The sequence below is a fragment of the Endocarpon pusillum genome (assembly GCF_000464535.1).
Source record: "Endocarpon pusillum Z07020 unplaced genomic scaffold scaffold5250, whole genome shotgun sequence".
NCBI lineage: Eukaryota > Fungi > Ascomycota > Eurotiomycetes > Verrucariales > Verrucariaceae > Endocarpon > Endocarpon pusillum.
Window position 1 is genome coordinate 141,106 of NW_006916494.1, and position 26,455 is coordinate 167,560.

The 26,455-nt window shown below is 42.8% G+C and overlaps 5 protein-coding genes across 5 annotated transcripts; 1 reads left to right on the plus strand and 4 right to left on the minus strand.

The window, feature by feature from the left end:
- Positions 1–523: 523 nt before the first annotated feature.
- On the minus strand, positions 524–3,421 carry EPUS_05489 (uncharacterized protein; the record flags this gene model as incomplete). The annotated part of the gene is made up of 1 exon (XM_007806254.1): positions 524–3,421. One exon carries the CDS (start codon positions 3,419–3,421, stop codon positions 524–526), a length of 2,898 nt encoding a protein of 965 aa, XP_007804445.1.
- Positions 3,422–4,710: 1,289 nt separating this feature from the next.
- EPUS_05490 (uncharacterized protein) lies at positions 4,711–5,556 on the minus strand (the record flags this gene model as incomplete). Its single annotated transcript, XM_007806255.1, has 1 exon — positions 4,711–5,556. The coding sequence occupies one exon, from the start codon at positions 5,554–5,556 to the stop codon at positions 4,711–4,713; it is 846 nt and encodes a 281-aa protein (XP_007804446.1).
- Positions 5,557–6,672: 1,116 nt separating this feature from the next.
- Positions 6,673–8,142, minus strand: EPUS_05491 (uncharacterized protein; the record flags this gene model as incomplete). Its single annotated transcript, XM_007806256.1, has 1 exon — positions 6,673–8,142. The coding sequence occupies one exon, from the start codon at positions 8,140–8,142 to the stop codon at positions 6,673–6,675; it is 1,470 nt and encodes a 489-aa protein (XP_007804447.1).
- An 11,309-nt stretch (positions 8,143–19,451) lies between these two features.
- On the minus strand, positions 19,452–21,366 carry EPUS_05492 (uncharacterized protein; the record flags this gene model as incomplete). The annotated part of the gene is made up of 4 exons (XM_007806257.1): positions 19,452–19,701; positions 19,775–20,335; positions 20,390–20,925; positions 20,980–21,366. 4 exons carry the CDS (start codon positions 21,364–21,366, stop codon positions 19,452–19,454), a joined length of 1,734 nt encoding a protein of 577 aa, XP_007804448.1.
- A 738-nt stretch (positions 21,367–22,104) lies between these two features.
- On the plus strand, positions 22,105–23,643 carry EPUS_05493 (uncharacterized protein; the record flags this gene model as incomplete). Its single annotated transcript, XM_007806258.1, has 1 exon — positions 22,105–23,643. One exon carries the CDS (start codon positions 22,105–22,107, stop codon positions 23,641–23,643), a length of 1,539 nt encoding a protein of 512 aa, XP_007804449.1.
- Positions 23,644–26,455: the final 2,812 nt, after the last annotated feature.

Below are 26,455 nucleotides of genomic sequence, written 5' to 3' on the forward strand. Positions count from 1 at the left end.
GCTTACATTACAAACGTACGAAAACGTACCCCAACCCCTGCCTGATATAAGGGCTCGGCGGACATGATTGGGCTTACTAATGCCAGCTCCAAGACTTTGACCTCTGCAGTTCCTGATCAATCATCCTAACGTAAGCGGACTAACAAAATATTCTACTACGTAAGTATCTTCAAAACGATATAGGCACGCCGTCACGCTCTCTTCCAGCAGCAGGGAATACGCAAAGCTGAGATGAACACGACATGAGAGAAAAAGGGAAGTGGTTTTCAAAGACTGTATAAGAAAAAGACCAGGTTGGAATTCCCATTGTCCCGTCTCTACATTCCCATGAATTTTTACCTTGTCAAGCTTTTGGAGTCGTATTAAACAAATGACCACTCTACATATAGTAATGGCCAGAATAGTACCTCCCCGTCGTCCCTCCCCTCTCACGACCTGTTCTTCTGTCCATCGCAGTTCAGTTCTTGAACCATCATGCCAATGCCCACCTAGCACAGTCCAACCTTCATCTGATCCTCCCGATTCAATACCGCTCAATCAACCATAACCTCCTCTTCTCCTCGCCCATAGCATCCAACATTTCCATCTCCTTCCTCTTGACCGCGATATAATCTTGCACAAACTCCCTCCCCAAACTCTCTACCAAGATCTCATCGCCCTCCAACTCCCTCAAACTCTCGTTCAACCCCTTCGGCAACTTCCTATTGATTCCCAGCTGCGTCCTTTGTGCCTCTGAAATCTTACTCGGATCCTCTGTACAGTCTCCTAACCTTAATTGCTTTCCCTGCCTCAGACCATCCAGTCCACTGGCCAGAAGCGCAGCCATACCAAAATACATGTTGCCGATCCCATCCACAGTCTTGAGCTCCCAATGCCCATCCCCGCATTTCCGGAGTGGGACTTCTCGATTTTGGCTGCCCCAGGCGACGTACTCTCCTCCGGCCCAGATGCCGGCTTTCACCCTGTCGTAGCTCTCTTTGAGTGGGAGGGTCAGGGCCATGACTGAAGGAAGGTGCTCGAGCACGCCGGCCAGGAAACTGTCGGAATACCTACGGACACTGTCGTGGGGGCCGCTGATGCTGAAATGCGTGTGGCACGCGCTTCCGCATGAGTAGTCATAGAGTCGTGGGTAGAGTGTGGCTTTGAGACCGTGCTTCCAAGCGACGTTGCGGATGACATCTCTAGCTTTGTAGAGCATATCCATTGCTTGTAGCGGATTGGTGGCTGGAAGGGGAAATTCCCATTGTCCTGGCGCCGCCTCGGAGTGGAATTGTGGGAGGTGGATATCGATTTCGGCGAGAGTCTCGACGATTTCTTCGATCATTGGAAGGATGTCAAGTTGTTGGTAGGTCATATTCGACCAAGAATGAAGAGTGTGGAGGGGAAGAAAGTCAGTGTAGGCATTTGTTAAGTTGTTGAGTTGAGGCCGTAAGAAGACGATTTCAATTTCACAGCCCATTAGCATAGAGATACTGTATTCCGATTCCAGTAGGTCTACCTGCCTTTTTAATGCCCATCTCGGACAGCCTCCGAAGTGTGTGCCTAAACCATCTTCGAGCCACCAGGTATGCACAGTGGCGGATGGAGAGTCGAGGCCCTTATTAAGGGTAAGAGTGGACAGATCTGGTTTGACCAAGAATTGCCCAGTCGCTGACCCACCATCAGCCATGAGCTCGTTTTGTAGAAGTCGCATTAAGCCTTTAGTGACCCCAATGTAGGTGCCATTGGTCAACTGTTTCCGAAACTGGGCAACCGGAACCATCCGTTGACGTTGTGTGCCGGTGTAATCGAGAAGATGCAGCCAAACATATTTCACAGAGAGATTATCTGCTATAAAGGTATCAAGCAGCTGCGTATCTGGTAGCTTCGTGTCTGGTTGTGGGTTTGAACACTCAGACTTAGTACTTGGGGCAGGACTTTTTACAGCCGGGGCAGGACGAGGCGGATCTGAGTTTTGTCGGGATGGAATGGGGTCAGTGGAATGCAGCAGAGCGTTCAACGACTCGGCATCCGAAGAGCGATTGACCAATGTCCTCATGCTAGCTTCTGGCGATCCTCTGCCGCACGCAATCATTAGATGTGAGCACCTCTCCTCTTCATCAAGCTTGTACAGCGAATTCGAGTTCCAAAACATGATATCAACCGCCATATTGATGGCTTGAGGGACAGTATAATCACCTGCTATCACACCAGCATGGAGGGTCTTTTCTAGGACATCCCGGAATTGTCTATTCGCCAACCAGTATGTTTCGGGGTAGAAATGGCCATCTGTGCTCCAAAGAATCTTCGAAGTAGGGGTTAGTTCTAGAGCCTGTTTAAGCACCGACTCTTGTCCATCTCTACTGAGCATTGGGAAGACTTCGCCAATATCGAGCCACGCATTCTGATAAGTCGATGCAAGGTAGCCGGCTTCTCGAGTATATGGATATGCGGAGTGGAGGAGAACAAAGTCGACATTGGGAAAGGCCTCAATCAACGGCTGCATGTACGCCGGATTTGCTGTGACGAGATCTATATCTGAATCCCCCAAACCCGTGTGGAACTGGAAAGGTGTGGTCTCGCCCTCGGTTCTAGCACGCTGTTCAAGAACATCGCAAACAGCGACAACAAGATAGTCATTAAATGCCTTTTTCTCGATCTTGTAATTGCTGTTTCTGACCGCTTGCTGCAGAAATTCCTGAAACGCAGCCAGAAGACCGGATTCGGTCAAGGATTGTTGAGGTCGAAGTGCCTTTCTGCTCTCTAAGCTCACATTCAAACCACTTCTGTAACAGACGACAGATTTGAACCCACGGACGTTTGCATTGTTGGATAATGCTCGAATTTGGTTCCGGAACTCTCCATTGAAGCGAATGAAGAATGCTTCCGTCGTGTCCCGGTCCCAGTCAGCGTCGGTCCCAGGCTTGAGCAATCCCGCTACCAGCACAAGTTGCTCAAGGACTTCAGCGGCGATGGCTTCGACCCGAACAATCCTTGAAACCCGAGGAACAAGTTGTCGATGCCACTTGTAGGGATACACCACCTCTTTATTCAGGCCATCGTCCATCATTATTGCATATGTGCCTTCGAGGCAACTTTTGATCAACCCCAAATAGTCCCTTCTTACCCATTCGTATCGCGCAGCCTTAATGTTTTGTATTGATTCAGAGCAGCCATAAAGCTGTGCCAATTGCTTCATTGCACGAATATGGGAAAGTGAAGAGTGAACATGTTCAGCGAGTGCGGTGCCTTGCGCTTCGGATGTGATGGATTCGAAAGGGAAGTCTGAGCTGCCGTAGGCATGATCCTCGTGGAGGAGGTTGTGCGCATGGTTGTCAATGACCGGGAAGGATTGTATGAGGAGACTTAGATCCTCCAACCTGGCTATTTCGAGGTGCCTGATTTGGTGCAGCGGGGGGAAGGAACTCGATGGACGTGACATGTTAGTGTATCGGATTGATTGGGCTGATACTTCAAGGTTGCCTTGTGTGTTGTAGATGTATGGTTAGTTTAGGACCAGTGGTAAAAGATATAGGCCTCGACTGAAGTTGGTGAAGGAGTCTCGTTTGATTTAGTAAACCAATTCATCAACTTCGTTGACAGCAAACTCCCACGCCAGCATTTCAAAGGGGGCCAAATTCGTCTCGAGCGATGAAGGTCGACGTCCTCAACTGGTAATTCTCCTTTTCCGAACACATCGCGCCGAAGCTTCTGCTGCATATGTACATGCATATGCACGTGCATGACTGCATTGAAGGTTGGGTACATACGCAGTAACTAGATGCCAGCCATGCAGTTGACGTTTAGCTAGATCAGGAACCAGAAGGTTCAACTAGAGCCCAAAACTATCATGTGCAACACACAGGCAAAGTTAGTTCGCGCTTGCATCGTTTACCCATCAAAGACGCAAATGGCCTGGATACTACTAGTACGTACAGCAACGTGGAGGGCACTAAGAACACGAAGTTGAGTGCAATACGGATGCGAAATCTTCTGCCCAGAAAATATATGATACAAGGACCCGGGCCGGACAACACAATCGATGAGCTGAATACAGCAATCAAGAGGCCATTCCACCTGATTGACTTAGAATGACGCTTGGGCTCTAGGATGTGCTACGCCTCCAGACTACCTTTCAGAGATTGGACTGGGAAGATGTACGTGTGAACGAGGGAGCAGAAGCCAGTGACCAGCCGAAGTAATGGAATCCAGCAGCCGTCTACAAGCAAGACTTTTTATGAGCAGCCTGAGATGACGAGAAAAGATGGTAAAGATGGTCTCCATTTCTTTGGTCCTTGATTCAGCGCAAACAACTTTCCAGAGGACCTGTTCGGCTTAATACTGCATACTAGCTTTCTATGCGGACCAATTCAATATCCGCCTCCCACTATCATATCGATACTTCCTGGTCCTTAGCATGTGTTCCTTGTGGAGAATCCGTCGATATAGGGGACAGCATGCTAACCCTGGCCGTCAGAGTATACAATCGAACTTGGGTGACGACCCTTTCCACTGGAAAGAGAGCATAGAAAACCCTGTTGAACTCGTCGCGATGTTGCAACTGATAGGCAGGGAATTTGGAAGATGCTTCTATGCAACTCTACGCAATTCTGTTAGAGGGACTCGGCGTTTAGAATCTGTTGCCTACTCTCGCTCATCAAAATTTCTTTCCTTAACTGCTAGGATGAGCAAGCTGGGTTCGTAAGGTCTTCGCACTTGAACGGGTGACCTTTAATTGAGCAGACGACTTTCAGATCTTGATTCGATGTCTTCGTTACATGCACGGAACTGCTTCTCGTCGCCCTCTAGAGTCAATTCGCCTCTTCCAGCTATTGCCGCTCTTACTCGGCAGTACCCTCGCCACAGATGTATGACGCTCTGCGTGATAATCACAAATGTTAGGAAGATGATTAAATCCCCAAGGACTTGAGCTGACGGCTTCTGCATCCAGTCCGTCTGGCTTGTTCGGAGTGTATCGCAAGGCGCTCCCGTGGTCTTGACTGCAGAGTCCAATAGCGCGGCTGGCGGAGAGCTGGACCAGCAATGCCCTTGGCCTGCGGAACCCATGGTCACCGAGGTAGGCGAGGTGGGTATGTCAACTACCCTAGAATATCCAAGCATGAGCCATTTGGTGGGAACGGGCTGATGATTGGGATCAGTCATGTGTGGATTGTGTTGGTCGTCATCGTCGTTGTCGTCGTCGTCGTCGTAGTCATCCTCATCGTCATTGGAGATCTCATTTGCAAGTTCAGACGGATCATTCACTGGAGGTGGCGTGTGTTCTAGTCTCAGTACCTGCGCAAATATGTCTTGGTGAAGATTATGATCGAGGCCCGCTGGAGGTGGATTGTATGCCCAAACCGGAAGTCTTGATTTAGACTTCATAGTCCGAACGTGAGAAGCGGTACTTGAAGTTGTGTCGACATCATCTTTCTGATTGCGAGTCTGTTCATGGGAAACCGAAGTATCATCTGCAGACGCTTGTGGAAGGATAGCAGTCGACACCGAGAGAATGGCCGACAATAGAAGTAGACTTGCCCTTTGCCCGATCAGGCCTTTTCCTTGATGACCACCCATCTCCGTGTCGAATGGAACGAAAGCAAGAGCTGATGTACTACCTGGGATATACAGCAAAGACTGCTGAAGCAGGGATCCGAGCTTCTGTTGACGACTAAGGGCCCGCTGAGGATACAGCAAGTCCGGGCATATTGAAATAGGTTGAGAGAGCGACGTATAAGGTTACTGTGATCTTAGAGCAAGAACATACTCAATGTAAGCTTTGCGCTTCCATCAAGAGAGACCTGACTTCGAATGTAGAGGGAGGAGAAGGAGAGCTGGGAAGTGACAAGTACAGCTGTAAGTAATCGCGTGGCTCACTTGGTGCGAAATGCAAGAACAACCAGGACTGCTGGGAGGGTAAGAGGTGTAAGTGAGTGATAAGTTTGCTGTAGGACTGTTCCTCGAATCTATCCTAGTACTCCACGTTTCTCCGTGGAGGAAGCCTATCGCCATCATCTGAAATGCGGCTTTCCTTGTGGTCAAATAGGGACGACCAGCCGAGTCACTCAGCCATTGCCACTGGACGTACTACGGCTACGGGCCTTATTTTTGTTACCCCCCTTGGGCAAAATATCTTACAAACGCCGTCTTTACATACACACCCCTGTTAGCATCCATGTCGCAATTTTGCACGAATTTTGCTCATCTTGCAAATTCTGAATTAGATGAAGAATTGGATACAAGAGCGGTATGGAGATACCTAGCACAGATACGACGAGCTACGAGCGGCTGTTAATGCTGGATGAGATGCTATGCCTTCTGACTATCTTAAGGAGCTGCTTCAGTTAAATGCTGAGAGATGTTAAGTAGTTATAGATGCTAATGGAATGCAAGCTTGATTTAAGAGACTAGTCCTATTTAGACTATTTCGTGAGCGTCTCTACTTAATTCTGCATAGTACGTATTGTACGGATACTAGCATTTTCAGCAGGTGGGGTACAAAATTAGGCCTGTAGCGGTAGATAGATCCCGCCACGTTTGCAAACCCGCACAAATGATTGGTACGTAGCAAATGCGGAGAAGCTTGACAAGCCTAGCTCTGAGCTTGGTCTTCTAGGCGTCGCCTTAACTAAACTTCAGATCCCGCGGATTGTGCCCAACAAACAGCTCACCAGCTACACCCCAAATCATACATCATTGTCTGATATGGTCCTTGTCTTGCTCGAAAATGTGGTTTTGTGCCCGAGGATTCCATTCGAACTTGAGATCATTCCCTAATTCCTTCCTAATCACTGCTATTACTGCTTCCAGCACATCATCAAAAACCCCAAAGCTCGCCGGGTGATCTTCATCATTCTTTCCCTTCTCACCTCGAAAGACTCCTGTCCTCACCAAACAAGTGTTCCATCCATGCATATTTCCACCACAGATGTCCGATGCGGGGTTGTCGCCAACCATGTACACATTCTCAGGCAGCTTGGAACCCTCGCCATACAGGCTTTCCATCCATCTTGCTAGCACTTCTTCTGCATAAACATAAGCAGCCCGCTCAGGCTTGCCATAGATGATACGCTCAAGCTCTACGCCCGTGAGAGCCTTGTACATCCCTTCGAGGCCAATGCGAAATGCGCCCTGAGACATACGTGGTTGGAGATGTCCATTTGGAAAGATCAAATCCCCATGGGAGAAGTAGATTGGTATTCTCTCCGTGACGGGGTCAGAAGAAACAGTGCCCAGGCGTCCATGTGAAGAGCACAGTAAGTCCACAATCAGTTGCAGATCTGTGGCGTAATCCCGCGAGCTGCTTAGCACAAGTATGGCGTTGATGTTGATTCTCGAAAAGTCTCGTGGATTTGCTGCAGCAAGCTCAGCAGGTGTGAGTTTCTTGAAAGGCGAAATGGTCGGATCCCAGGCGAGAATATCGTGCGGAACAACAATGTCGGTGAAGCCGTAATGCTGGGCTATCTTTTTACACCTTTCACCTTCGCCACCAATGATGAGAACGGTGGAGTAGTATTCTTTCAGTGCTTGCATTGGAGTGTGGGATTGGATGAGTTGGCCGGGGGAGATGGGCATGCCAAGGTGAAGGATCTCGTTCAACTGAGTGCAGCGGTCTTTCTCGACCATGCCGCCACCATTTGTAAGCAAAATGTATGGAATTCTGATTCCAAGACTATTGTCACCATTGAGGATGTGGAGAGCGTGGTGGGCCTTAGCGATGGCATGATCACCATTGACAAGCACACCGTCAATATCAAATACAAATGCTAAGTTCTTTGCGGCGGCCATTATCAAAGCAGACTGTCGCTGAACCGATGTGCTCCGGTCGCGGTCATCACTGAGAACTGAATTAAGGCGGAAATTCGATCTGGGATGTGGGATTGGTGAGGCTGCGCCGGAAGAGTTCCGAGAGGTATGACGTCTCTTCTGTAATAGAGAGAGAGTGTGTGAATGTGTATATTTGGCGACATCGCTGTACGGAGAGTTGGAAGTAGGGACTTCAAAGACACTATCATCCACTTGGCTCTTTGCGTTAGACATCAGGGGAGTACCGTTTCTATGTTCTTCAGTACGTTGAGTTTTGTTGAATAACCGCTTTGCAGCAAGATCGTCGCTTGCTGTTGATCTGGTGGGACAGGTAATAAGGGGACTGATACCGTCCATGACTGCTATAGTCAAGTAATCTCAACGTGGATTCGGTGGGAATAAGGTATCAGACACTGTCCTGACCGGAGAAGTGTTTACCACTGGTGGCCGCCTTAAACACTATCCAGGAGTGGGCGGTACGCGGATACCAGCAGCTCTGCAGACAGAAGAACAACATCAGGAGTCAACAAGTCCATCCATGTAGGTTGTTATATTCACTGGTCTTCACTTGCGAAGGCTCTCCTCCACTAGAGCACATTAAAAACATCTGACAAAATCAACATTTAAAAGTGATGCTCATCTAGACCCCTTGATGGAAATAAGCTGATTGAGTCTATTGTCCCCTTTGGGTGTTGATATCAAAGATGAGAAGTTCTGATGCAGCATACGATTAGGGAGATCGGTTGAGATGAATCTTGGCGATCTGCTATGGAAGACAACGACTGCTCCGCCCTGCTAAGGTCTTCATCATTGTGGCTTACAGGTTGGTGTGGTAGAAGCCCCGTGCATAGAGACAGGGTCAGTTGAGGTTCCAAACATGATGGCACAAGGAATGAGCGGCTGAAGGAGTATTATGGAGGGGGAGTTGGCATGAGCGTTGTGATGAATGGGCCTTCTCGATTTCGGGGATGGACAATAAATGCTCCGATAACATATCAGACGTTTTCAACGACGTGTTGTCGCTCTAATAGGGTATATCATCCTAGATTAGGGATTGTAGCTGACTGAAGCTTTTCAAATGGACCTGAGATTCCAAGAAATACCGCGGCCTCGCACAAGTTTCGATGATGCTTTCATTTACCTCTATATCCAGGGAATACCTGAGGCAATGGAGTTGGCGTATTTCCTCTGGCAGCTAGCATTACTGGCCATACTGGATTTCAGACTTGACGAGACGGCATCTGAGTTCGCAAGACGGTGCCACCAAGTCGGATGGACCAAGGCGGACTTCTTGAATGTTATCTCGTATTGGGGGTAAGATGGCTTAACGATATATTGCAGCTGAAGGGCATTCCACAGATCGTTAGCATTGCCTTCCCAAACACCTGGCATACACGGATGAGTAATCGGCAGCTAGATTAACGGGAGGGAACTTCTATACCAATCATGATTCTGCAAGTATAAGCAAGCTAAACATTGACCTCTGAACCATCTGTCATGAATGCAAAACTGGCGCCAACTTGCTTCTTGTCTTCTTCGTCTTCCTGATTTTGCACAACTCAATGTCAATGTGCATGCTTCGTTGCTGTGTCTCGTCAATGTCCGTTGGGCTTGCAAGAACATGATGATGGTCAGTGCTTGGCGGGTTGTTGTAGAACGTGTTATTCGTGAGGTAGAAGAAGGCCTTTCATTCTTGATGATCCAATCACAACCTCAGTCCCTATCGCTCGTATGCTCTTGTGTTCTCTCTGGCTCCTTTCCCAACCTTGTCTTTCCACCCTTTGCACTCCTCTGAGATCCTAACAAGACTACGTATTATAAAGGAGTTACGTACAACGTGGAGTATTGACTATTGTATTTGGTTCACGTTGAGGCTCTATGAATACTGGAACCGATGGATCAAGTTATCGACAGTTTTTCGGGGTACTACGTAGTTCTACGCATTCTGGCCATCTTCAGCCGATTTGAACAAGAATTGGTGGGATAACAGGAGATAGAAAAAAGGGGGTTGTTTTGAGGGTGGGCGGGAAGTGCCCCTATTCCCGTCACCTAGCTCCGGGCAGGAGGGCCGATGGCAGGTGCCGGAAATAATGATAGTTCTCGCATAACCACTTTTTAATGAACAATTTAAAACTGATATAGATTCTTTATAATATATTTCATTAGCTAGAAATTAATATGTATAATTAATACATACTGTTTATTTATATTTACATAATTTTTTAGATGTATTTCTTATAAATAAAATATATATATAGCATTGCAAGGGTTCTGGAGACACGCCTCGCTAACACCGTCATCAGCCTTACATTCTAGCCGCGGGAAGCGCACGTAACTTGAAAAATGGCCAACTGGCCTCAGCGAGATAAGGGGCACGGACATGTATATAGAGCGTTATGTTCCCACTTTCGTTTCCTTTTCTTCACGCTTCGTCTTATATATTAGGCCCAACCATAGCTCTTCTGACATTACGAAGCGTCTACTTATTTTTATCTTTTGGTCCTTAGGTCTGCCTTAACCTATTTTCCCTTTGTTATTATTCCTTGTTACTCAGTCTGGGCAGTGAAAGAACCACTGCCTCTCCTTCTTTCATCCTGTTCCGCGTCCCTTCCTCCTCAGAAGAGTCTGAGATCTCCCTTGAGTCCTTTTTACCTGCAGAAGCTATGGCTAACGCCCGGATACGTTTTGATGATGACATGATCGACCTACAAGAACCCTCTCGCATACTTATCCCTACGCATAGTCCGGCTCTGATTTACACTCCCTAGCCCTCTAAGCACCTAGTCCAAGATCCGACTTAAGGCCTAATAGCTTAGACCTTGTCAGCGATAACTACAGTCCTGCAACAGAATTAATAACTCTAGTATGCACCTGCGAAGTTAGAAAAGACTATAGACGTTCCTATATTTAGTAGCCTAAGGCCTAACACTCACGAAGACCTAGAGAGATTCAGGGTAGGCCTTACTTCAAAATTCAGACTTAATACTAACAGATACCTCACGCCTATATTACGTGTCTACTACGTATTCTCTTAACTTACAGATCATGCCTTAGACATCACTCTAGATAACGTTAACGAAGGGATCTATCTAGATTGGATAGATCTAATTAAAGAACTAAAGCTCAACTTTAGTAATGCTGACTCAGAGTACTCTGCCATCTGCCGTCTTATAAAGATAAGGTAAACGCACTAACCCTTCTCTGAATTCTATCTAGAGTTTAAGCAAACTGCTAGAAGAACGCTATTTCGGGATTATAGTCTTAAGGGACTACTCTGACTTGTACTATCTAAGGAACTTACAAAGAAGCTAGCTATAATTAACGTTAGAGACATGTTATATAAAACCTTTATCTAAGAGTATACTTAGCAGAATAATCTATTACGTACTATACTGTTATAATAGATAACTAGGTCATAGAAGCCGCTTATAAGTTTAACTATCTTAATTCCGGCCCCTACCTATCCTGTTACGCCTGCCCCTATTTCCTATAACCCTATAGACATAAATTACTTAGTCTGTAAAGCCTCTAATAAACGCGAAGCTGAACAAGAACATTAACGTAATTTAAGCCTTTATTACTATTACGCAGGCCTAGATTATAAAGCTAATATATGCCTAAAAAAACTAAAGCTAAAGCTATAGAGCAACCTTTATACTGTCTCTTCTACGCCTATTATAGCGTCCTCAACTCCAGTATTCACTCTAGTAACCTTATAAGCAATTATACTTGTTGCCTTAGCCTCCCTCACCCCTCTTTCTTTATTTAGTAGTTATATTAATATAAAGTTATTAAATAAAGTAACTCTAAACTAAGTCACGTTTAAGGGACTAAGAAAAGGTTAGTTGCTACTAATATAGTAGATAATCTAATAATATAATTAAGTTCTATTTCTCTATATTTAGCAGACCTTCTTCTTAACTCTAAGTGCCTCTTAATTAAGTATAACGTTAAATAATTTAAATATTAAGCCCTAATTAACTCTAGTTATTCTGTAGTAATATATATTAGTGAAGCTTTTGCGTAACTCTTCTCTTATAAAAAATTAGAAAGTTAAAGAACTATAATAGGCTTTAATAATTAGACCTTTATAATAACCTATATTGCTAAAGTTCTCTTGTCTTCTGCACCTTCTAATATTTATTAAGAAGTCTTATTAATATTTATTATCTCTAGACTAAAATATGATATTATTCTTAGAATGCCCTAGCTTAAATAATATAATCTAATAATAGATTAGGTATTAAAGACTATTATATATAATATAGAATACTACTATAATTATTGTCTTCAGAAGAACAGAGAATACTCTATTACTTTTAAAGTTGTGCAAAGAGTATAAAACAACGAATCCTGAGTCTAAAGACAAATAAAAGCTATAAATATAACTATAATGCTAATTATAATAAGAGCAATAGCCTTTAATCACTTAAGTAAGCAAAAAGATTATAAAGTCTTTATAGTATTATTAAGAGATATTAGGTATTAAAGACTATTATATATAATATAGAATACTACTATAATTATTGTCTTCAGAAGAACAGAGAATACTCTATTACTTTTAAAGTTGTGCAAAGAGTATAAAACAACGAATCCTGAGTCTAAAGACAAATAAAAGCTATAAATATAACTATAATGCTAATTATAATAAGAGCAATAGCCTTTAATCACTTAAGTAAGCAAAAAGATTATAAAGTCTTTATAGTATTATTAAGAGATATTAAGAAAGCCTTGAAACCTAAAAAAACTATAGATTCTTAGACTAGACTTCCTAAGTAATATTACAAGTTCCTATCCTTATTTGATAAAGCTATTGCTAACAAGCTTCTATTATACCGCCCTAAAGTAGATTATAAGATTAAGTTATTACTAAATATTAAACTACTGTCTAAAGCCTCCTTACTGCTGCCCTAGTCCTATTTGTTAAGAAACCTAAAGAAGATCTATAGTTTTGTATAGATTACTAGAGTTTAAATACTATTATAGTTAAGAATAAATACCTAATTCCCCTGATTTAAGAGACCTTAGACAAGCTTTACAAAGCTATATAGTACACTAAGTTAAATATTATTACTGCCTTCTACAGAATTAGAATAGCTTACAGAGACGAATAGAAAACAGCCTTCTGCACACGTATAAGCTTATATAAATAGAATGTGATCCCCTTTAGCCTCTGTAATACTCTAATCTTCTTCTAAAACTACATTAATAATACTCTAAGAAAAAATATCCTAGACTAATTTGTCTTAGTATATCTTGATGATATCCTAATCTTTAGCAACTCGCTAAAAGAGCACTACTAATATATAAAGATAGTACTAAGCAGATTAGCCATTGCTAAACTATAACTTAATATAAGAAAATGCGAATTCGAAGTTTATAAGACGAAATACTTAGGAATAATTATCTAGAGCTATTTAAAAGATAGCAAACCCGGACAAATATATATAGACCTAAAGAAGATAGCTGCGATTTGAGATTAGGAAAAGCCTAATAATATAAAAGACATACAAAGTTTTATAGGATTTGCAAATTTCTATTATTAATTTATTAAAAGATTTTTAAAGATAGCCTTACCCCTGACTAAGCTTACCTAAAAAGACGTCCCTTTCAACTAGGGAGAGAAAGCTAGAAAAGCGTTTTAGACGCTAAAAGACATGTTTATAAGCTCTCTAGTTCTATAGCACTTTAACCCTGACTTACCCTACACTGTAAAGACTAACGCCTTAGATAACATATACAAAGAAGTCCTGTTTCAACCTAATAATAAAGGGATCCTGTAACCTGTAGCCTACTTCTTAAAGTGACATGCCCTAACCAAAAGCAACTATAAGATTTATAATAAGGAATTAATAACTATAGTTTGTGCTTTTAAAGAATAGCGCCTAAAGCTAGAAGGGTCCTAAGAACCTGTACAAGTTATAATAGATCATAGGAACCTTGAATACTTTATATCGTCTAAATAATTATCTTACTAACAAGCCTGTTAGAGCAAGTTCTTCTCTTGTTTCAACTTTGTGATTAAGTACCGCCCTAGGTTATAGTGCTACGCAGATGAATTATCCTGCAGATTACAAGATAAAGCTATTAACGCTAATAATAATAGAAAGAAGTTTCTTAAGCAAGTAGTCCTGAAACCAAAGAATCTAGACCCCTAAATATCAGAACCTATTCCTGTCTGTCTAATTAGATCTATAAGAGTCCTACGCCACTATAAGAGATTACCTGAGTTAGAAGAAGGCCCTAACATAATTATAAATAACACTACAGCCCTATACATAACAAACCTATAGCCCTAAATCATCCTAGAAGAAGATATTATTACTATATATCAGAATCTTGCTTAAGAAGATCCTTATTAAGTAACTTGCTAACAAGTCTTGTCCGGGGTTAAAAGATCTCTTATAGTCACATTAGTTAACTGTTCAGTAAAGAATAATAAACTATATTACTAATAATGCCTATAGATTCCTAAAAACAAAGAACTAAGACTCTGCTATATTAATAAATATTATAAATAGTTAATAACTAATCACTTAAGCCTTATAAAGACTTATAAGATTCTGTAATAATAATTCTATTAATTAAAGATAATAAACTTAGTAAAGGAATAGCTAGCTAAATGTCCTATATGCTATCGCACAAAACTCTCTTACAAGCGCTAAGATTAATTGCAAGCACTAGAGCTGCCTAAGAAATAGTGGCAACACCTAGCTATAGATTTCGTTATAGACTTCCCTGAATCTAACAGCATTTTCCTTAGCGCTATAAGTATTTAAGTCTTAACAAACTAATTAACTAAGGAGAGACACTTAGCGCCCTACTATAGCATAAAAATAAAACATCTAATTAGAATATTTATTTACTTTGTTATTTATAACTATAGCTTCCTTAAATTAATAATATTTGATAAAGGTCTACAGTTTGTTAGTGAATTCTGAAATAGCTTATATAAAAGGCTAAGTATTAAAGCGAAATTATCTATTATATATTACTCAGAAATAAACGAATAATTAGAATAAATTAATTAAGTAATAAAGACTTACTTATAAAATTATATTAACTATATATAAGACAACTAGGCTAAATAAATTATATTAGCTAAATTTACTATAAATAATTATAAGTCAGAATTTATAGGCATGTCCTTATTCTTTACTAATAAAGGCTTTAATCCTAGAATAAGCTTTAATTAAGCTAAGACCCTCTTTAACCCTTGTACAGAAGATATCTTAATATTTATAAAAGAACTCTTAGACTATTATTATATAGAACTAGTTTAGAGCTAAGCGAAAACTATAGATATAATAAACAAAAACCAAAGATAACACTCTGCCTTAGTATACTATAAAGGAGATAAAGTATAACTGAACGCTAGAAACATCTATATATAATGACTATATAAGAAACTTAATAACAAATAGATTAGCCTATTTAAGATTAAATGAACTATAGGATTTATAGCCTGCGAATTAGCCCTGCTCTTATCCTTAAGAATATTCCTTATTTTCTATGTTGCCTTATTAAGACTATGTTATATAGACGTTCCCTTAAGACCTATAATAGATAATAACATATCTAATAAAACAGAATAGGAAGTCGAAACTATTCTAAAAGCAAGAAGAGCTTTCGGAAGAAGACTATTCTAGTTCAGAGTCAAATAGACCGGCTATAACGAAACGACCTAAGAGCCCGCAGCTCACCTCCTCCACGCCCCTGAGATTGTACGAGAATTCTATGAACGTCACAGTCATGCCCCACATTGCCCTGAATACCCGGCCTCTTTATATCGTCTAAATAATTATCTTACTAACAAGCCTGTTAGAGCAAGTTCTTCTCTTGTTTCAACTTTGTGATTAAGTACCGCCCTAGGTTATAGTGCTACGCAGATGAATTATCCTGCAGATTACAAGATAAAGCTATTAACGCTAATAATAATAGAAAGAAGTTTCTTAAGCAAGTAGTCCTGAAACCAAAGAATCTAGACCCCTAAATATCAGAACCTATTCCTGTCTGTCCAATTAGACCTACAAGAGTCCTACGCCGCCACGAGAGATTACCTGAGTTAGGAGAAAGCCCTGACGCAATCACAGATAACACCACAGCCCTGCGCACAACAAACCCACAGCCCCGAACCATCCTAGAAGAAGATATCACTGCCGCATACCAGAATCTTGCCCGAGAAGATCCTTGTCGTCCGGGGTTAAAAGATCTCTTATAGTCACATTAGTTAACTGTTCAGTAAAGAATAATAAACTATATTACTAATAATGCCTATAGATTCCTAAAAACAAAGAACTAAGACTCTGCTATATTAATAAATATTATAAATAGTTAATAACTAATCACTTAAGCCTTATAAAGACTTATAAGATTCTGTAATAATAATTCTATTAATTAAAGATAATAAACTTAGTAAAGGAATAGCTAGCTAAATGTCCTATATGCTATCGCACAAAACTCTCTTACAAGCGCTAAGATTAATTGCAAGCACTAGAGCTGCCTAAGAAATAGTGGCAACACCTAGCTATAGATTTCGTTATAGACTTCCCTGAATCTAACAGCATTTTCCTTAGCGCTATAAGTATTTAAGTCTTAACAAACTAATTAACTAAGGAGAGACACTTAGCGCCCTACTATAGCATAAAAATAAAACATCTAATTAGAATATTTATTTACTTTGTTATTTATAACTATAGCTTCCTTAAATTAATAATATTTGATAAAGGTCTACAGTTTGTTAGTGAATTCTGAAATAGCTTATATAAAAGGCTAAGTATTAAAGCGAAATTATCTATTATATATTACTCAGAAATAAACGAATAATTAGAATAAATTAATTAAGTAATAAAGACTTACTTATAAAATTATATTAACTATATATAAGACAACTAGGCTAAATAAATTATATTAGCTAAATTTACTATAAATAATTATAAGTCAGAATTTATAGGCATGTCCTTATTCTTTACTAATAAAGGCTTTAATCCTAGAATAAGCTTTAATTAAGCTAAGACCCTCTTTAACCCTTGTACAGAAGATATCTTAATATTTATAAAAGAACTCTTAGACTATTATTATATAGAACTAGTTTAAAGCTAAGCAAAAACTATAAATATAATAAATAAAAACTAGAGATAAAGATCGGAAGAGCGTCGTGTAAACTGAACGCTAGAAACATCTATATATAATGACTATATAAGAAACTTAATAACAAATAGATTAGCCTATTTAAGATTAAATGAACTATAGGATTTATAGCCTGCGAATTAGCCCTGCTCTTATCCTTAAGAATATTCCTTATTTTCTATGTTGCCTTATTAAGACTATGTTATATAGACGTTCCCTTAAGACCTATAATAGATAATAACATATCTAATAAAACAGAATAGGAAGTCGAAACTATTCTAAAAGCAAGAAGAGCTTTCGGAAGAAGACTATTCTAGTTCAGAGTCAAATAGACCGGCTATAACGAAACGACCTAAGAGCCCGCAGCTCACCTCCTCCACGCCCCTGAGATTGTACGAGAATTCTATGAACGTCACAGTCATGCCCCACATTGCCCTGAATACCCGGCCTCTTAAGGGGGCGCCCGCAGTAAGTCAAGAAACCATAGCTAGTCATGAATGCCCACAGATGTCTATAGTCACCCAGAAATGCTTAAGAAGATTCACAAGTGCCCCACCACAGCACCACAAGGACCTACGCTCGCAGGAGCTCGCGCATAGAGAGGGGGTGATGTTACGAATCCTCCCGCGATCTACGCCAAGGACCATATTCCCTGTGGCACTGACCATGGCTCACAGAGCTCATCTCGGACCCAGCTCCCCGCCGCTATTCTAGCCATCACTGACGACAGGTACCCACAGTTGTCTGTACCTGGCCTCAGCGAGATAAGGGGCACGGACATGTATATAGAGCGTTGTGTTCCCACTTTCGTTTCCTTTTCTTCACGCTTTGTCTTGTATATTAGGCCTAACCATAGCTCTCCTGATATTATATAAGTAAATAAATACTATAAATACTTAGAAATATTTAAATAAATTTATAAAAAATATTAAACATTATAAGATATATAAAACGTGATTTATTTATTTTCTTAATATTTATTTTTTTGAGTTAATTATCTTAAGATCTCTATTTTCTTTACTTTTTAATACTTTAAATTATATAAATAAAAATAAATTTATATAATTAAAACACTTTTAAAATATCAGAAAAACTATATAAATGAAAAATATAATATCTTTAAACTAAAACTTAATCTTTTGTATAAAGTATATATCTTTATTTATAGAATATTATAGATTTAAACATAATATCTTAAAAATTTAATTTCTTTATTTATTTTAGTTATTATATAATAAGAGAGGTAAAAAATTAACTTTTTTTAAAATAAATATACTTAATAATATTATAGGATTAACTATATAAGGTTTGGTTTTTATGTCATTTATATTTAGATATTTATTAATACTTTAATCTTGTTCTCAATTTGTGATTATGCGAGAACTATCATTATTTCCGGCACCTGCCATCGGGCCTCCGGGCCCTGGCTTCAAACAACTTGAAGTGTCGGGCGCCGAGGTGGATCTGGGCAGCTTAGCCTGAGATGCTTCCCCCCTAAGTTACTGTAGTTGTCCCCAACGCAGTTCATGGAAGACAGCTTTAAGCTAATCGCTTGGAGCTAGAATACACCGTAAAACTGGACACTGAATGTTGCAGGGGGCCAAGACTTCGTAGGTCACACCATAAGTACTCCGTATGTAAAGCAGAAATGTTCACAATCCTTAGTGCGATTTGCGTCCATGACATACTATCTGGTCAACCTGGGCCTGCCCTCTTCCTCTTGCGTCCTTCCCTTCTGGGTGGCCTTTCTGCACCTAAATGCCCTCATCTGATGGGTCTGCGCCTATACGTTCATTAATTCTTTCCCAATAGCGCTTCTCCATGTCGCTCTTGAATTGGAGGAAGACAACGCACTTTACAGTCGCAGAGGGACTGGGGTCACCATCCTGGTGATCCTAAAGCAATGTTATAGTTGTTCCGAGAGTCCGTGGGCGCTTGGATGATTCGTTGGAGAGGATGCTCGCATCTTCTAGGGCCTTGACGCAGCCGGAGAAGCAGGCAAGGGCGAGCAAGATTGGGGTTCCTTGGTTCTATATACTTTCGAGGGTCGATGACATGCAAAAACTGGTCAAAGAAGGTGGGACGTAACTTTGCGCAAATATCAGCACCGCGGTCAAGGGGTTGGCTGATCATTCCGACCTTGCCGCTTACGCTTGTGACGTAGAGAAATGCCATAGATTAGATGCGTGTAATCAAGTTTATCTTGGCCTGGAAAGGCTAAACTAAGAGCGTGGATGGTTAGGGAGGATGGCTAGTCGCGGCCAATGAGGTCCGCTGCGGAAGATGTGGCGAGACTGTGGATGACCAGAACTGATGCGACTTGTTAACGATGACAACGACTATGTCTCCTGACGGGTGGAACCGCTAGAAGTTCTGAAGGCCGCCTTTGACAAATACTCGATGGATTTTGACGACTTTGTGGTGACAGTTCGCGTGAACTCCCAAAGAGCATTCTTGTACACTCAACCCTGGCCAGAGGCTTTAATGAGCAACGCTTGTCGAAGAGGCCACGGACCATAGAGTCATTGAAAACTTCATCAAAATGCCCGCCCAACTATCTCGTAGGGCTGATTAAAGTCGCTGAATACTTCCCCAAGCGGTGCAACGACTCCTTGATGGACTGCCTCTCTGAACCTTTCATTGTTCAAGTTGGTATCTCGTGAATCGAACTCACAGTATATGCACCGCCTCACTGCATCGCCGTACCGGTTTCCGGCCTCTGCTACAACCTTGGACATCATTCGCTTCGCTGTAGCCCACTCTGTCACTATGTTAACCCTTCCCATGCTGTCCAAAGGGTCTTCGTCAGTCCTCATGGACTCTAGCGTCTGGCCCAGGCATAGCTCAATAAGCGCAATACCCAGGATGATTTTCATTCTCTTTGGTGATCCGAGGATCGAGGGGCTCCGGAAAGGCCTTCGACAAATATATCCGGCGTCCAAGGTCATCTGCATTATTAACATGGACGAGAATATCGTCGAGGTTCCATCTCTCTCGCAGCCATGGGGTATGATGGAGCTGGAGCACAGCTGACGCAACTGTCACCGCCAGGAAGAGACGCTCAGCTCGGCTGAGAACTAGGAAAGCGAAATTGTCACGTTTTGGAACCAGTTGTTTTAGACTCGCAACGTCTTGTCGATGCCGGGCATCCTTCACAATAATGCGGCGAGTTGCGCGGACTTCTAAATCGTTCTGCTTCTGACATTGCAAGTATCCAATGTAATTGTCGTTAGACGTACTGATACCCGCCGCCTGGTACGCTTGTAGAGCTTCACAGAGGTTGTAAATCCTAGGCGGGAGCTGTATGGCAGGGACAGCGTTAGGAGTGAGGACAGATGTGCATGTGACCGACGGCTCTGAAGCTTCATCCGCAAATTTAACGCCTTTTCTAGTAGCTGACGGTACAGCCTCCAGATTCTTCCTATGACCGTTGGCTTTTAGAGAGAAAAGGGAACGCACTTTCGACCTCTTTCACTGCTCAGCATTAGGCTGCTGGTGTCTGGCGCCAGAGACCTTGGCTTTGGGCTCTCGTTTCGACATATTACACTGTTCTGTTCCCTGAAGTATCGGTCGGATGCACGTTTCCTGCCATGACCATCGGGTTGTTACTGGGGTGTTCTCATCATCGGTAGAAAATACTACACTGAAGTAAAGCTCATCTTTCGAAACTGTTGCCTTGGGCATGGTCTCTTTATCTTGCGTGGCTGGCTCATACAGGCGGGCATCGAGGCGTAAAAGCGTATAGTGCTGCGTAGGACATCCACAGATCCAGCATGGGCGGATAGCGTTGTATAGGTTCACTAGATGCTGCTGATAATACTTCAGCTTAGTAATTGGCATTTGACGCCGTCTCCTGATTGGTTCCAACTCAAGATTCTGTGCTGTAAGACCCGCAAGGATGCTGTTGTTTTTCTCCAGGCGTTTGAGAGCTTCCTGATAAACGCCACGAGAGAAAATGATTTGAATTCTTTTCATTTGGCTTTTGAATGACGAGTCATCGACCCACGTAGGCTAACGTAATTTATTAAGAGGGCGGCACTTAGTAGGGGATGTTAAGATACCAACCTTTCCATTCACGTCGAGTTCAAGTCTAGCTTCCAAATCTTTCAACGCAGCGTCCATATCTTCGACGCATGACATATAAGAGTCATAAGAACGTCCGAGGTGCCGACGAAGACTTTCATCCAGGTTAGAGTCCTTCCATTGCGCGCCCCCAGGAAGCTCTATCAAACGTTCCAGCTCGGTCGGCGTAACTACAGCGTTCAACAGTTTCTCACATGTGCCTTGAAAGAGAGCCTGCTCGGCAACAAGAAGCCTTACAACCCTGTTGACCTCCCTTTTGTATCTCCACCACCTTTCGAAAGTACTCATGCCATCACTGTAGTGTTCCAAGGCTGTAACGACCAGGGGAATGGAAGCCAAAACGAGACCTGCGATTTCCATGCCTGACATTGCTAAGTGGATTTCTTAGAATTTTCAACAGCGAATGGGCAACACGAAGCACAACAATAAAATAAAAGCTTCAACTTGCAGACCGAAGAACTCGTCTCAACGGAAATGTTCGCCGATTTCTCAGTAAATACGGAGTAACTTACTACTAGTAGTACTAGTATGTACCCAACTCACTAGCGCCGCCAAGGCTCCTCAGGTTTGGAGCTTGAAGATAAGTTTCATTCCACTGCACACTCATGCTTGCCTAACGCACCGAGGATAATGGAGCAGCAGGTGTCCATAGCTATGATCTCCACAGAATGCTACACAAACTTTCTAAAATTGTCAGAACGTGTCCGGGAGTCTCAACAACACAACAGCGACTCTCGTCTCCAGAGGCGTTTACTTGATAGCAGAGGCCGATTTAATGTCTGGGTTGGGAATTGCGGAGCCCATCAAAGAGGCAAAGGCTCTTTGGATTACCGCCTGAGAGAGTCCAGTTCCATGAAAGCTGCTGTAATTCGGTTTCTCTATGATCTCCGAAATCTGCTATTAGAAGGTAAAAGACCGTTCTTCTATTGTTGTGCACTTGGAACCATTACATCCGAGCAAGGACTGAGCACAAAAGTCGATATTGGTGCAACAATGAAGTAGCAACTCGCTTCGCGCCATGGCATGATCCCAAAGAGGAGATTCTTTGCGCTTTGAGGATTTCTGGCTTGCTCTGACCATGATCTAGCTATTTCCATCGTGTCTGGGATGAGAAAACCACATGAACATGACATACCAACGGATGATGACTCTGAATCCATCCCGCAAGCGATTGGTAGCTACCTCAGCGATGCTCCGGAGCTCGACTTGATCACGATCGACATAGCACAGATTGTCGATTGCCTGTACAGGATTTCGATAAGTCTTCGCGCTCACTCATCAGTTAATAGATATGCGAAGGCTGCAGCTTTCGACACCTCCTCGTTCTTACCGTTCGATACCGAATATGTTCGAGAAAAGTTTCCTGAGGCAAAGAACCAACTATGTTCGCGGATGGGGAAAGCTATTTCGAAACGCAGGCAATATCTAAAATACCGAGAGCATCACGCGGCTAAGCTGGCCCAAGGTCTCCCAGAACACAAAGACATAAACATAGCTTTAAGCGAGACTACCGCATCTACATTTATAGATCCATTGGCCACACCAGAAATTACGCGCCGAGAAGCAGAATCTGCCGACATCAGCAACATTGCTGATACAATGTCTGAAACGACTTATACAACAATACTCGGAGACTCTGAACGGCTACGCTTGCCTCGTATGCCGAAGGAAGCCTCCATCGGACAAGCATTCGAGTGTCCACTTTGCCGAAAAATCGTGCAGTTCGAGACGACCAGGACAACGCATTCCTGGATGAAACACGTATTCTCGGATCTGCAGCCGTATATATGTACCTTCGAAGAATGCGATAAAGAGGAAGAGACATTCGAGAGTCGGCATCGGTGGTTCGCCCATGAGCTCAGATTCCACAGGCGTTTATGGACGTGCTATGGTCATTGCGACCAAAAATTCTCTAGCGGAACCTCATTCCGCGAGCATGTGCGGAAATCTAGACACATTGCTGAAAACCAGCTCCCTGCATTGGCCGAGATGTGTGAAGGCCCGATAGATGTAGCCTCGAAGACAAGGTGCCCGTTGTGCCTTGCGGAGGTAACTGGAATCAAGAAGCTCGAGAAGCACATTGGCAGGCACATGGAGGACGTGGCACTCTTTGCGCTTCCTACGAGCAGTTTCGACGATGACTCTCCCGCCCGAGAATCAGTAAATGCGGAACCTTTATCAAAAGATAAGCCTGAAGGGTCCCCCGCTGTACGAACTTCAAGATATCCCTATCTGGCAAAAGCAAAGATGTCATACCGCGCAGATCCCAGCCATCCACGAGAGATTAGCTTTGTCAAATCTGAGATCTTGGCAATTGCGACAAACCGCACCCAGTCAAGTTGGTGGGAAGCGAAGAGAGAGAATGGGGAAATAGGGATGGTTCGTTCCTCTTATCTAGATATTGAAGAGATGGAGGATAAAGCTGTCGCTGGAAGAATGATAAGGGATGCAGAGACTGACAGAGATTATCCCTATCTCGCGAAGGCAATTTACTCCTATGATGCCAATCCTGACAAGGCCGATGAAATCAGTTTCACAAAAGGCGAGATCATGGCTGTCTCTGATGTTTCAGGAAGGTGGCGGAAGGTTAGAAAGGGTAACGGTGAAACTGGAATTGCACCATCACACTATCTTATTCCATTTTAAGTAATATTTAAAATATATCTGTGCCATGGGTGGGTGAGGTGAGAAAATGTTTTAAGTTAGACAATGATCAAGAACAAAACGCAGCGTGTAAGAAACCCTGTTTCTCACTTCTATTCTACTTCCATTCACTATTATTCGGCACTGTTGTCAAGAGTCACCCATGCCTCTTGCATTGTCAATATTGCTGCTCACTACGCCAGTCTCCGCGGCTCTCACCCTAGCACAGTCTGACCAAAGTACATATTACCTTTATCTACGATCTGCCCCTAGCTACACATGTCCTCATGGACGTTGCGTCCCGATGCAGAGTCTCACCTCCAACTTGAAGTTGTCACTTAAGAATCTTGGCATTTTGCTGATCAACTTGACTTGTGGGGAAATGGGGCTTCTTAATCTAAAGAAATGATTGAATGTTGGCCTTTCGGAGCAGAGCAAGACTACCCCTAGACAGGGTTAAATTATTCATTGAAGCCTTATTAGATGCCTAACATGTATATAATTAATAAAATTAGAAGGGAAACAGATGCAGGCCAGGAATGGTTCGCTAACAATGATAAGAGGTCAGAAGCAGGACTAAGTTTAGGTGAAGTGGGACTGAGGTCTCTGCGCAGCACCAGGATAGAAGATGAGCAAGAGAGTGAGCAGAGGGAGCAGTGGTGGTGCGGCCTGATCAGAGGCCGAGTCGGAAACTTGAATTCCTGAGTAAGGGAGGCAAAATGATTAACCCAACTGGGTAGGAAGGCGCGGTCAAGATTCGGTACAGAATACCCTGCGAACCATACCAGGTGCTTTCCAAAGCTTAAGCCTCACTTGAGTTCGTCTGTCCTGCGTAACGGATCAGTGATAATAATACGTATGCTTCTTTCACAGCGTAAGTACGGAACCTAAAGAAAAGAACTCCTGTCTAAACCTCTCTACCTCGGTGCGAGTGAACGTTCTCGTTCTTTTCGTGTCAGCAACGCGGATGCGCAAGCGTTGAAACCTGCCATTGACAACAGTCTGGATGAAATCAAGATATTGATTCTGTTTATGAACAACGCTGTGTTAGACGGGAGCTTTTTGACTTTTGAAAAACAGTTCATCGACATCCTGAATGCGAGTGTCATGAGGCCACGCGACTCACAACCACTCAGATGATCATTGCCATACGGCAAGTCAGACCAGGAGGTACGATAGTAGTAATTGTCTTAAAGTAGTGGCTTGGCAGATGGTCCAAAATGCTTCGAGCGTTCGACAATTCACAGATTCCCAGCTCTTCAAGCCAACAGTAGGGCATGCTCCCAGAAGTTCGTCTTAGATGGTCGCGCAAAACATTCGACCAGATCACGCCAACGCTCTCACGGCTAAGAATGATTGGCTTCAGATGTTGAATGATGCTTAGGTTATATCCGTGAACCAAATTCATCGCGAAGAAACAGAGCCATAGACAGCGGATCGTGTGTTGTGCTGTCAGAGAGAGGAAAGTAGAACGGAATCAGAGGAAATAGTTTGTGGAGACGTATATATCAATAAGATCTTTGACTAAGTTATGGTTTCAATAGTGTCTATATGGCTGAATCATCCATTTCAGGCTATAAGCGAGCCTGTGTTGATCTAGCGACTCGTCTTGCTTGCAGGCAATGTAAACGGAGTGGGTGTATTCATTCTGAGTGGCAAACGGAACAAAAGGTTTTTGGAGGAGAGCGAAAAGAGGAAGACAGCTGAGCACAGTGAGAGAACATATGTGGCGAGCGAGAAAGTGACAGAGAGCCATGTGTGCATTGTCTGAGAGGGAAAAACCTGACCTTGCCGAGACTTGAGCACTGAAGGTGGTGACCCTAGAGGACTCAGTAAAGACCCGCTAACGCTGATCACTACTAACCAGAAGATTGTGAAAACGTGATTACGTCGGCATTGACCAAATTACCGGCTATAGGCTGAGCCTCTCTTCGAGTAGGTGGTATATGCCTACCCCTTTGTAAGTCGAATCCTGTTAGCCTTCATCTCAGCCGAGATCGCGTGCATCTATCTTGCCGGTGATGGTACGTAGTAAGCCCAAGTTCAGACTAGGGGATGATCCGGCCCTGAATCTCGACAAGGAATTTGCCATTGGGATCCCCTCTGCCTGTCCAGTGTTAAGCGATATTGAGCGATGTTGGTCGGGAATTGGCGATGCCCTTGGAAGAGCTTTGTTCTACTCAGCGCGAGGATTAGATCAACACCGTTCAGTCTAGCTGCCTGGTTGCAACCTATATCGATAGAGAATTCGGGAGTTTGAGAAGAGGCCGTTGATCTGATATTCGTGTCATCAGATCCACTGCATCTGTGCGGGTGATGGGGTAACATTCAAGCGTTTGTTTGTTAAATTACAAGAGATTAGAAAGAACGCCAGAGAATATCTTTATTGTGGACAGCTTTGCTGTTGTAATGTGAAATGATGGGCAGTGTACTCCGTAAAGTTGGTTTCTTTTTGAAAGCATACCTTTCTCCTAAGTTAGGCGACTAAGGCAATTGCTGCACTAAAATGAGGGTCAAAGCTCCGCTGGTAATTATAGCCGAGGTAAGGGGTCTGGAGGCTGGCTATAGATTTTAATCCTTGGAATACTCCGTACGGAGTACTAGGAATAACACTACCTCACACTCTAGATTCCGGGACATAAGGTGCTGTTTCAGGCAGTCTTTGACGCCGCCTTGGGCGTCTGTGCACCGTAAGTTATGTAACGTGCTACCACCTTTTTGGTCACCTAGTCTAATTTTACTAATTTCATACCTTGAAAAACATCCCTACCTTTCTTACCTTTCCCTTTTCTAGGCTCCTCGTTTCCCGACTACT